At 39.8% G+C, this 13,027-nt stretch overlaps 1 protein-coding gene across 1 annotated transcript; it reads left to right on the forward strand.

Moving 5' to 3' along the window:
* Positions 1–596: 596 nt before the first annotated feature.
* On the forward strand, positions 597–1,226 carry LOC138894011 (uncharacterized). The gene has a single exon (XM_070178684.1). It carries the CDS (start codon positions 597–599, stop codon positions 1,224–1,226), a length of 630 nt encoding a protein of 209 aa, XP_070034785.1.
* The last annotated feature ends 11,801 nt before the right edge of the window (positions 1,227–13,027 follow it).

The following is a 13,027-nucleotide window of genomic DNA, read 5'->3' on the forward strand; positions in this document are numbered from 1 at the left end:
CACAATCGATATCAATCAAAAATCAGAGTCGAAGATGATCAACTCGGGGCACCTTCGAAGTCTATATATCCCACCAGGACTCTCGATAGATCCAAGAGGGACATCGATCGTGAACTAGGATCAAACGGGGATCGATATTGGCCTTATAATGGAGATCGAAGGAGCAGTGGGTCAGGGCGTAACCCCATAAGAAACGATAGGAGAAGTGATCGAGGTCGAGGCAACCGGGGGCTCATGACCAAAAATGGCTTCGACAGGTCTCTCGGGCCTAAAGAAGCACCGAGCATATCAGAATACAACTTTAATATCGATGCTGCCGCCATCGTATCTGCTATTGGGCGCATCAGTGATACCAAATGGCCTCAACCTCTACAATCAGATCCAGCTCAAAAGGACCCTAACCAGATGTGCAAATATCATGGCACTCACGGTCGTAGAACGGAAGATTTTCGACAGTTGAGAGAAGAAGTAGCCCGTTTATTCAACAATGGGCACCTTCAAGAATTCTTGAGCGACCGAGCCAAGAACCACTTTAGAAACAGGTTTCTAACAAATAGACAGGACAAGAAGATACCGAACCTCAACACATCATAAATATGATCATCGGTGGAGTTGACATCCCACAAGGGCCAATGGTGAAACGCACCAGAATCTCCATCACCAGGGAGAAACGAACTCGAGACTACATACCTGAAGGAGCCTTATCCTTCAGCGACGAGGACGCAAAAAGGATCATACAACCTTACAATGATGCACTGGTAATATCTGTACTCGTAAATAAAACTAGAATCAAATGTGTGTTAATTGATCCATGTAGCTCATCCAACATTATTCGATCGAAGGTCGTAGAACAGCTCGATCTACAAGACAGGATCGTGCCAGCAGTCCGAGTCCTAAACGGGTTCAACATGGCATGTGAAACCACTAAAGAGGAGATAACATTACCGGTCAATACCGCCAGAATCGTACGAGAGGCCAAGTTTTATGCAATTGAAGGGGACATGAGGTACAACGCCCTTCTTGGAAGACCGTGGATCCACCACATGAGGCCAGTACCCTCAAATCTTCACCAAGTGTTAAAATTTCCAGTCCCAGGAGAGATCAAGACAATCTATGGGGAACAACCGGCCGCAAAAGAGATGTTTGCCATCGAAGAAGTGGTTCCGATATCAACGCTCACAACACTAAAGGAACCGAATTCTGGCGCCGACCCAGAGGCTAAATAGCAATTACCAATTCCGGTAACGATCCAATCAAACAAGCAAAAGACTTACGAAGTCGATGATTACAGGGTTCCCCTGATCTTTTATAACCCCCGATGACTCTGATGCAACCAAATCGACGGTTGAAGAGCTTGAACAGGTTATATTAATCGAGCATTTGCCCGATCGAAACGTATACCTGGGCACGGGACTAACTCCTGAACTCAGGAAAAGATTTATTCAATTTCTTATAGTTAACATAGATTATTTTGCTTGGTCCCATCTTGATATGACAGGGATCCCACCAGAAATAACCACTCACAGACTAAGCATGGACCCAAAAATTAATCCGTTCAAGCAGAAGAGGAGGCCCCTGTTTGAGGTCAAACATGCTTTCATCAAGGACGAGGTATCTAATCTCTTAAAAATAGGATCCATTCGGGAGGTTAAATACCCGGATTGGTTAGCAAACATAGTGGTAGTCCCTAAAAAAAGGGAATAAACTAAGAATGTATGTAGATTACAAAGATTTGAATAAAGAATGCCCCAAAGACCTTTTCCTTTGCCCAACATCGATCGTATGATCGATGCCACGGCCAACCATGTGATCCTCAGTTTTCTCGATGCCTATTCTGGGTACTACCAAATACGGATGGACCCGGGTGATCAGGAAAAAACCTCCTTCATCACCAAAAATGGCACATACTGTTATAATGTAATGCCGTTTGGATTAAAAAATGCACTAGGTCAGTTTTCTTATGGGACCATCTATTTCAAATGAATAACATCTACTAGCTTGCATGCACACCCTGATAACATTAACCTGCATGGCATTGCCTCAATATGTGAAGTAATATCGTGCTCAGATCTTTCTTAGCCACCCTTTTCCCTCATTATAAGCCTTATAGGATTTTAAGAAACCACTCTACTTCCCTTGTGAACATTCTCACGATTACTCTTTACTGCTAAACACTTCCCAAAACACATATCGACACCTTTCATATATATATATATATATATATATAGCTCGAACAGGGCCTTTTCTGAAACTTGAGATCCTCCTACATTCTTCAATGACGACTTCTTGTTTTTATTTCCTTATAAGTGTAGGACTTAGTCCACCTGATTCCATCCTCGGTGAGTAACTCACCTTATTCCCAGTATTGTAGTCACCAATATTATTTCCTGATATTGTAGCCTAAGAGCTATCATGCTAAACATGTTTGGTTCGTAACAAGTGTTCATCCTCTCTCAATTTGTTTCAAACATTTCTCCTTTGGTCTAGACAATATGTTGATACTATACTTCCTTCGTGACTGGAGCATTCACTCCCACCCCATTTTTCCCCTTAATTCATAGATAACCTCATTGTGCCACACACTTGTCTGCCTCCCATGAACTCGTAATATCATTGTGCCTGGTTTGTTGAGTTTATCACACCACCACTTCATCACCAGTAGTCTCACTTACCAATGTAATATTTAGACATGAACTCCCTCTAATATTTTAGTCGATATTCAGTGTCACTCAAGTCAGCTGCATTATAGTTGATCCTTTATATCTTCTATTGACACTTGGGCTATAGGCAAGTCCACTTTCTGATACGAACTATTTTGCGATAACCATGACCATCTCAATTTATAGATTTTCTTTCAATTCTTCTCGCCTCTTGACACTTGTGGGGATATCCGTGGGAAAGTGTATTCATCCGTGTATCACTTAACACTTCTTTGCTTGTAAGATTCTTAAGAGACTCTCCATCAAGTCCCGATGCACTCTTGGGTTATTATAACATCACATTTATCCCCCCCCACTCGTTCTTCTGTCTTTCTTAAAGCCTTGGAATTTTAGCTAAATCTCAAATCCGTGATTAACTCATTCTAAGAACTCGCAAGCCTTTCACATTTGACATGCAGTACTTCCTTGGGTTTCATTGTCCCTGACTTTCTAACAAGTATAAAAACCTTTTTGCAAACCTTACTCTTAGTTTCTAGTATTGTTGACCCTGTCATGTATATTGTCACGTACAAAGAATTTACATTTCTTAACCTTCCACATTATTTTCGTACTAGTGGTTTATCATCTGTATATCCTCTCAGAGAAGCATGTTACCTCTTACCACATTTATAGACTACACATGTCTTCAACAAAATATCCAAACATCATAGTTACACGACCCAACTCTCGTTTTATTGAACTTAAGTAGCCTCACCATGGCCCTTCCCTCCCCACTTGGGGTGAATGTTTCACATTCTGACACAACTTTTGAATTTAGCAATTTGAGGAACACAAGTCCCACATCTCTAGTCCTCCTGTATATGATTGACTACTAGGGAGATTTAAGTCCCCATGGTATTAACCTCATAAGTTCTCTACTCGTATTCAACCACACAGACCTGGGATCCAAATCCCTTGTGTCAATATCCTTTTTGGAGTGTAACACAACTTCGCACATTCCTGAGATTTTTATAACATTCCTAGTGCTAGGGTCTTCTCATTGTGGGTTCAATTGACTCTCATTCCATAACTTTTTGTCTCCCGTGAGAGACCTATACATTTATCATTACTCTCCAAGCCATGCCTTTCATATATCACGTGCCTATGTAACAAATTGACATCTTAGAATCATACACATAGTTCCCATACTATCCACTTGTACTAGTTAAGCTTAGGTCTCATTTATCACGTCAATGCCTTTTTGGAGGTGGGTAATCACTTCTAGCACTCTTCTCATATAAAGTATGCTCATGGCACTATATACTTGTCTCATATGGCCATACCATTCATTCAATATGATACATGTGCCATCTATTTAATATTCATGCCTCTACCCATTTGTCATGTCACATGACAACATTACTTGGAATACACCAAAAGAGCATTTAAACTTACCTTGAAGCTCAATGCACGAGTTGGAGGAAGAACAGTTTCACAACCAGTTTCATCGCACGATTCAGAATATCGAAGAAGGGTATTATTCCTAAATGCCCATGTAGTATCCTAATTATAGATGTGGTCGACAACACACCGATAATAAGAACTCTACTAGACACGGCACTGAGACATCCTAGGACACTTTAAAACCATAAGCTCTGATACCAAGTTTTTCACGCCCCAAAACCGAGGAGTGCGACGACGCTCAACCGAGAGAACCCGGCCGAGCAAGCCTGTTAGATTTCCTTCTACCCAAACTCATCCATGAATAAAGAGGAGATGTACTCCATTAATAAAACACCGAAAAGATTTTATTAACAACTTCCTTTACATTCCCATTAGCAGCTTCATTCATAATTTCCAAAATGTTACGAGTTTATAGAATTAATGAAAAACATGATTTCCAAATACCAACATTTCTAGTTCAATTCCCCAACATCAACTACAACCCACAACCTGTCTACGGAGCCTCTAAGTAGAATAGAAGAGTAATATGAAAATGCCGGCAACAAGGCCCCGGCTATACCTCAAACAGAATACACAAAGAACAAAAGATACATGACCCCGGGATGAAGTGGGGCTCACCAAGTCAGCTGGGAAGAATGTGTACTGCTATCACTGATCAATATATCCTGCTGTAGAACCACGTGCATCCATTTAAAGATGCAGCGCCCCCGGCAAAAGGGGCGTTAGTACCGTTAAATAGTACTAGTATGAAAACTAAACACCAATCTAAGAATTCAGAAATACAAGATGAATATGATGAACCAAGGCGGCAATAGAATAATATAGATAACCGTTTAAACCATAGCAAGCTTATTAAAAGCTATCAATAACATTTATAGGATTTAATATGAGATCCTCTGTAACCATCTTCACACAAAGAGGCCCCGTCGCCTCACCCGATGTATGTAGGTGGGGGTGTACGTACAATACCACAACTCTAATCAAGCGGCCCTGCCGCCTCACCCCAATGTATGCGGGTGGATGTATAACCACAGTACCAAGAACCTACACAAAGCGGCTATGCCGCCTCACCCCAATGTATGTGGGTGGTGGTGTCAAAACAATACCAAAACTATACACAAAGTGGTTGTACCGCCTCACCCCAATATAAGCGGGTGGAGGTGCAGTCCCACAATACCATAATCCCTACACAAAGTGGTCATGCCGCCTCACCCCAATATATATGCGGGTGGAGGTGTATCACAATCACAATCTCTATACCATAATGCCCACACAAAGCGGTCATGCCGCCTCACCCCAATGTATGCGGGTGGAAGTGTATGACAATCACAATCTCTATACCATAATCCCCACACAAAGGGGTCATGCCGCCTCACCCCAATGTATACGGGTGGAGGTGTATCACAATCACAATCTCTATACCATAATCCCTGCATAAAGCGGTCATTCCACCTCACCCCAATGTATGCGGATGGAGGTGTATCACAATCACAATCTCTATACCATAATCCCCACATAAAGCGGTCATGCCGCCTTACCCCAATATATATGCGGGTGGAGGTGTATCACAATCACAATCTCTACAAAACTTGGCATAATAACTATCACATAAATCACGACTAGAAATTATAACATGTGGATACATAATCCATAGTTTGGGACACATCCTCAATTTATAATGCAATATGATCAGAGCATTTGAAACACGGATTGAACATATATCTTTATCACTGAACTTATCGGAATACTCAATTTATAATCAACATCTCGGAACTTACAAGGATAATGGGAATTCCAATTCTTAAAGAAGAGTTTAGCCAACATACCTCACTTGAGCTTCCTTACACTCTAAATGTTCCGTAATTCTTAGCAACTTCAATCTATTTTAGAAATATAACGAATTGAACCAAAATTAGGAAGATGATCATGGTTCTAGCTCATTTGAGCATTTTATCAAACACTAGTTGTGCATTAAGGTTTCAAGGTCCTTTAATGGAGGATTCCATCATCCCACAACCCAATCTTTACCATTTTTAGCTCAACAATCTTCCTACACTCTTTGATAACACATGCATGTAAAATAAACAACCCTCATGCCTAGATATTATCTTGCTAATTATCCATTTTTACACAAAATTTAAAATTGAGGGTTAGGGTGTAGAATCTTACCTCTAGGATGAAGATCTAGTGAGTTTTCCTTGTTAATCTCCAAAGATTTGAGCAAGAATCAAAGGAAAATTTGTTGAAGAACACCTTATCACTCTAGGACACTCTCTCTCTTACTCTAAAAATATCAGATTTGGCCAAAATGACTTAACCCCTATCTATTCCTGGCCTTGGGGTTATTTAATGAGTTCCCACATCTGCGGCCGCGGATTGGCCGCGGATTGGAGGCAGAAACATGAGAGTTATGCTCGTTTGAATTTAGATCTTGTGCAAACTCACTTGAAATTTTATCCCATCATATAATTTTCAACTTGACTTAGCCTTAGGGCTCTTCTTAGACCATAAACCATTCTTAATGCACCTCATTCATATATTATTATCATCAATTGATATCTCTCAAATTATCAGTCTTGTTCATACCCGAATTAATATAATTAGCACCCGCCAATCTTCTTAATGGTCTTAAAACACTTCAAAATATTTCCGGGGTGTTACAAAATCAATTCCCCTTACATCGAATGCTTCCACCTCTTTAATTGGGTTCTTGGGCATCTCATGTCGATGGGAAATGTTCCCCATCCGTTGGCACTCATCACAACCCTTTACCCAAAAGTGTGCATCTTTAAACAACATCGTCCAATAAAAGCCCGACTCCAACGCTTTAGCAGCTATCCTTACTCCTCCAAAATGGCCTCCAAAGCATGACATGCCTGCAAAACAGAAGCTTGGTCTATCTCGGGGATACATCTCTGAATCATGTTATCAATACAAATCCTAAAAAAATATGGTTCATCAAAGAAATACATGCGACAATCACGAAAGAACTTTTTCTTCTACACAGAGGACAAATCATAGGGAACAATATCGCTCGCCAGGTAGTTTGCAATATCTGCATATTATGGTGCTACCTCAAGGCTCGTTACTAAAAGTTGTTCATCTGGGAAAGTCTCCACAATCTCTTCCACCTCAACCTTTTTTTTGCTCCTTCAAGCCTGGACAAGTGATCAGCAACTTGGTTTTCCGTTCCCTTTCGGTCACGGATTTCCAAGTTGAATTCTTGCAACAGTAGCACCCATCAAATCAAGCGCGACTTTTACTACTTCTTCTCAATTAAGTTCTTGAGAGCAACATGGTCAGTATAAACAATTACCTTCGAGCCTATTAGGTATGACCTGAATTTGTCAAATGCGAACACCACTGCTAGCATATCCTTCTCAGTCACAGTGTAGTTTAGTTGGGCGCCACTCAAGGTTCTACTTGCATAGTAAATTGGGTGCATGACCTTATCTTTTCGCTGCCCAAGCACTGCTCCCACAGCATAGTCGCTTGCATCGCACATCATCTCAAATGGTTACTCATAGTCAGGTGCAACTATGATAGGTGCCTATACACGCCTCTTTTTCAGCTCCTCAAAAGCTACTTTGCAGTCACCAGAAAACACAAATGGGTGATCTTTTTCAAGCAATTTACACAAAGGGTTAGCAATCTTGGAAAAATCTTTTATAAACTGCCTGTAGAAGCCGACATGACCAAGGAAACTTCTTATTTCCTTGACGAAAGTGGGTGGTGGCAATTTCTCAATTACGTCAACCTTAGCACGGTCCACCTCAATGCCCTTACTTGATACTAGGTGTCCCAAGACTATACCTGGCACTTTTCCCAGTTCAGTACCAAATTAGTCTCCATACACCTCTTTAGTACTCTTCTCAGATTCATAAGGCAGTCATCGAATGAATTCCCCACCACTGAGAAATCATAAATGAAAACCTCCATTATATCCTCTACCATATCTGTGAAGATGGCCATCATGCACCTTTGGAATATGGCGGGTGCATTGCATTGGCCAAACGTCATTCTCCGAAAAGTATAGATGCCATATGGACAGGTGAATGGCGTTTTATCTCTATCCTCTAGGGCAATAAAGATCTAGTTATACCTCGAGTATCCATCTAGGAAGCAAAAGTGGGACCTTCCCGCCAATCTATCTAACATTTGATCAATAAATGTCAGTGGAAAATGGTCTTTTCGGGTGGCCTTATTCAACCTTATGTAGTCCATACAGATTTGCCATCCCGTGACTGTTCTTGTTGAGATCAACTCATTGTTCTCATTTTGCACGACAGTCATTCCACCCTTCTTTGGCACACACTGAACTGGGTTGACCCAGCTGCTACCAGAGATGGGGAAAATGATTCCCGCATCTAACCACTTGATCAATTCTTTCTTCACCACTTCTTTCATGTTGGGGTTCAACCTTCTTTGATGTTCTCTGGAAGGTTTGTGCCCATCTCCCAGTAGAATCTTATGCATACAAAATGTTGGTATGATACCCTTTGTGTCTGCAATGGTCCACCCAATTGCTGTTTTGCACTCCTTCAGCACCTGCAAAAGTGGTTGTACCTGCACATCTAACAAACCAAATGAGATAATAACAGGTAAAGATGAGTTAGGTTCTAAGAAAGCATTCCTGAGGTGAGATGGTAAAGGTTTCAGTTCCAACTGTGGTGTCTCTTCGATTGACGACTTAGCTGGAGGGATCTTCCTTTCTTCTAATTGTAATGGCTCGAGTTCGAGCTCTCTTTTCCAGTACCCTTGTCCTTCAAGAGCCAAAACTCACTTCGCCAAGTCCTCACCATCTACCTCTTCTAAGTTCATGAGGCAGGCTTGTAAGGTCCCGTAAAATTTCGTAAAGGAATTTAAGGTTTCGTGGTGCCGAGGTAGGCTTACGTGTTTGAGGAAGCTCACCGCGATGTAGACCTTTTGGGTTGTACAGTACGTCGGGGGTTGATGGAAATATTTGGCAAGAGAAGGCGATTCTGCGGTCAAGTTTACGACCGCAGAACAGGTTTGTGGGCCGCATATCCATTGCATAGTTGAGCATAGAGATGTTGAATTTTGGAGGTTGTTCTGCGTTCTATTATACGATCGCATAAGTTGCTTTGCGTTCGCATTTCAGTCATAGACTTGGCATGAGGAAATCTGGAAGATGATTCTGCGGTCCAGTCTGCGGTCGCAGAACATGTCTACGGACCGCAAAACTATCGCATACTGGTTCAGACAAGTCTAATTTTTGGGCATCATTTTCGCGGCCCATTTTGCGGGCTGCATATCGATTATGTAGTACGGTCTGTGACCGTAGACCAGGTTTCGGCAAGTTTAAGTTTTGAAAATTTTACCTGATCCCATTTTTATAAAAAGGCTTTGGGGGTCATCTTTAAGAGTTTCATATGATATTTTTAGAGAGAGGTGAGAGTATCTTAGAGAGAGAAAGAGAAGATCTAGCCATTTTGTTCATCAATTCTTGCTCAAGGCTTGAAGATTTCAGAAGGACAACTCACAAGGTCTTCATCTAAGAGGTAAGGTTTCATACCCTAGTTTTTAATTTTGAATTTGGGGTGGAAGATGGTTAATGGAAAGTATGAATCTTGGGTGTGGGATTGTTATTTATGTATGCATGTACTATCAAGGGTTGTGGAAATATCATTGAACTAGTATGGGTGAACTCTTGGTGTTGAGTTGGTTGTGGGGTAAAGGAAATCTTGTAGAAGGACCTTGTAACTACTTTTCATGCATAGTGTTTGATAAAATGCTCAAATGAGCTGGACCATGAATTCTTCCTAATTTATGTATAATTCTGTTATGTCTCAAAATAGATTGGGATTGCTAGGATTTCCAGAACGTTGTCGTAACTTAAGTAAAGCTCAAACAAGATATGTTGGATAAACTCCTCCTTTAGAATTGAATTCCCTCAATGGCCTTGTAAGTCCTGTTGGATAAACTCCTCCTTTAGAATTGAATTCCCTCAATGGCCTTGTAAGTCCCGTGTTACTCATTATAAATTGATTATTCCGAATAGGCCTTGTGTAAAAAGATATATGCGTTCAATTTGTATTCCAAACGTTCTTGTTATGTTGAGTTACTATTTGAGAAGGTGATTAAGCATGGGTTGTGTGTTAATATGTTATGATTTAAAAACGTGTTTCTAATGAAAACTAGCATGTCAAATTGTGTAAGAAATCACATGTGCCTAAGACCCTTAATTTGGTTAGTTGCTCAAATGTGTATTTAAAGTCTTGAGTAGAAATGCCTTATTGTTGATAATCTATAAGGATGCTTGAAAGTGAAAGAGGTGGGTTGGAGATATAAAGTGTGGCCAACGTACCAAGAATGAAAGTTATACTTGTGGCCAATGGTGCCGAGTAAATGAAATAATCTGAGAAAGGTTATGAAATAGGCCTTGATTCAACTGTTCCAAATTGACTTTGAAAATAAATTTTTCCTAAAAGCTTATGTACCCAAGCTATGCCCAAATGTGACTGTTTTAACTAATGTTATGCTTTGTGAGTATTGTCAATGTGTTTTAAGCTCTTATATATTCATGAGTTGAAATTGTGTATTGCCCTTTTGGAAAAACGTATTTCAAGAATAAATGATGTGTTACTCGTTTATGATTTTAACTTGTGCTTCTATTACCAATCATTTTACTCCATTTATTGAAAAGAAATCTATTGTGTTTAAAGCCTTCATTACTAATGAACCTAAAGTTATGATTTCCGGAATATTCTATATATTGATATTTATGATGATGATCCATGAAAGGAAAGATATGAAAGTGTGGAATGAAATACGACCATTGTGCCATAAAAGAAGAATCATATGTATGGCCAAGAGAGCCAATGAAATAATGATGTTGTAAGTGGTTGAAACTACGAATGAAGTGATATATGGTGTGAAAGGTTATGAGGTGAACGTATTTGTAATTTTATTTCTAATGTGTTATAAGCTCCTACGTTCTCATGAGTAAAGGCTATGGTGTTCCTAAATGTTTTAAATGTTCTTAATGTCCTATGATCACCCATGGCAAGTACAAGTAAGTGATAGTATGAACATGAAATGCGGCCGTTTTCCAAAATGAGAATAATGAGGCATTGTATGTCCCAATGGTTTCAATCATAGTATGTATGCTTCTAAAATAATAATGCAAATGACTTCGATGTTAAGTCCCCAAGAATTTTGAACTTAGCTAATGACCTTAAGTTGACAAGAGGGTATATAATGAGGTGGAAGAGAGATGTCCCATGCTAAATGATGATGAACCTTAAGAAAATAATTAGGCTCATGTGCCATTTAAATCGACTTATTGATTCACCATGCATGTGCTAATGTAATGAGCTATGTTTCTCCATGATGAGCATGAACATGAAGTGTTCTAATGATCCGGTAACTTACGACCTTAAATGTAATGTTAATCATGTCGCTTTGAGTTTATATATGGTTATGTGCATAATGATGTGTTATGAACCCTATGAACGGTCTATGAAACGCATAGGTGTATTGTATATGGAATCCTATGAACGGTCTATGAAACACATAGATGTATTGTGTATGGAATCCTATGGAAGGTCTATGAAACACATAGGTGTATTATGTATAGAATCCTATGGACGGTCTATGAAACACATAGGTGTATTGTGTATGGAATCCTATGGACGGTCTATGAAACTCATAGGTGTATTGTGTATGGAATCCTATGGACGGTCTATGAAACGCATAGTTGTATTGTGTATGGAATCCTCTGGACGGTCTATGAAATGCAGAGGTGTATTGTGTATGGAATCCTATGGACGGTCTATGAAATGCATAGGTGTATTATGTATGGAATCCTATGGACGGTCTATGAAACACATAGGTGTATTGTGTATGAAATGCATAGGTGTATAATATGATATGTGAACACTATGGACGGTCTATGATATGTGAACACTATGGACGGTCTATGAGGCGCATAAGTGTATAATATGATATGTGAACACTAAGGACGGTCTATGAAATGTATAGGTGTAAAATAAGAGAGGGATATGGACGGTCTAGTGAGACGCATTGTTAACACAGACAATAGGTGCCACTTTCATTGCCCTTGTTCGTACATGTTGTTTCAATTACATTATATTATGTATTCCACGCATAGTTCATATGGATCAATTGATCCCAAAGGAAGTTCAAAATGATGTACGTATAATAAGTCTTGAAATTTGATTCTATGGGATGTTTCGTAGTTTCTTGATGTACTTTATTTGCCTCTTATTTGAGTTACCGTATTTTCATATGTTGTTTTGTCTACCTTACATACAAGTACTATTCTACATGTACTCACATCCCTTTTGCCCGGGGCACTGCATCTTTTAATGGATACACTTCTACAGGATGATATGGATCTTTGATATGGATCTTCTTCACTAATCGACTTATGGTGAGCCCGCTACAGTTCTAGTGGGTGTTTGGGTCTAGTTCATTTTATGTATTTAGATATTTATTGTCATAGAAGCTTCATGTACACTGTGGGTCATGTAATTAAAGATTTGAGTTTTGTCATGTATTTATGTTCACAGTATTTATAAGGCTACATCATGAGAAAAATTGTAGGCCATTGAGCCAAATATATTTAATTTAAAAGTCATGATCTAATGATGTTTTGATAAATCATGACTGAGTTATGGTGAGATGTTAATGTAAAGTAGGCTTGCTCGACCGGGTTTACTCGGTTGAGCGCCGGTCATGCTCCCCAAGTTCGGGCCATCACAAGGCTGCTAGAGGGTCCTTTGCATTCAGTGCCTCATCTTCCTCCTCCAGAATCACATCCACTGCTTCAATTAGAGAGAAATTATCAAACTCACTGGGTCGCCGCATAAACTTCTACACATTGAACGTTATTTCTTCATTGTTCTGTCTCATCTTTAGTTCCATAGTTTCACAATTAA

The sequence above is a fragment of the Nicotiana tomentosiformis genome, chromosome 6 (genome assembly GCF_000390325.3).
Source record: "Nicotiana tomentosiformis chromosome 6, ASM39032v3, whole genome shotgun sequence".
Taxonomy (NCBI): domain Eukaryota; kingdom Viridiplantae; phylum Streptophyta; class Magnoliopsida; order Solanales; family Solanaceae; genus Nicotiana; species Nicotiana tomentosiformis.

What these genes read in the sequence shown, in the direction of transcription:
- LOC138894011 (XM_070178684.1), top strand. Translation starts at nt 597, where the DNA reads ATGATCATCGGTGGAGTTGACATCCCACAAGGGCCAATGGTGAAACGC.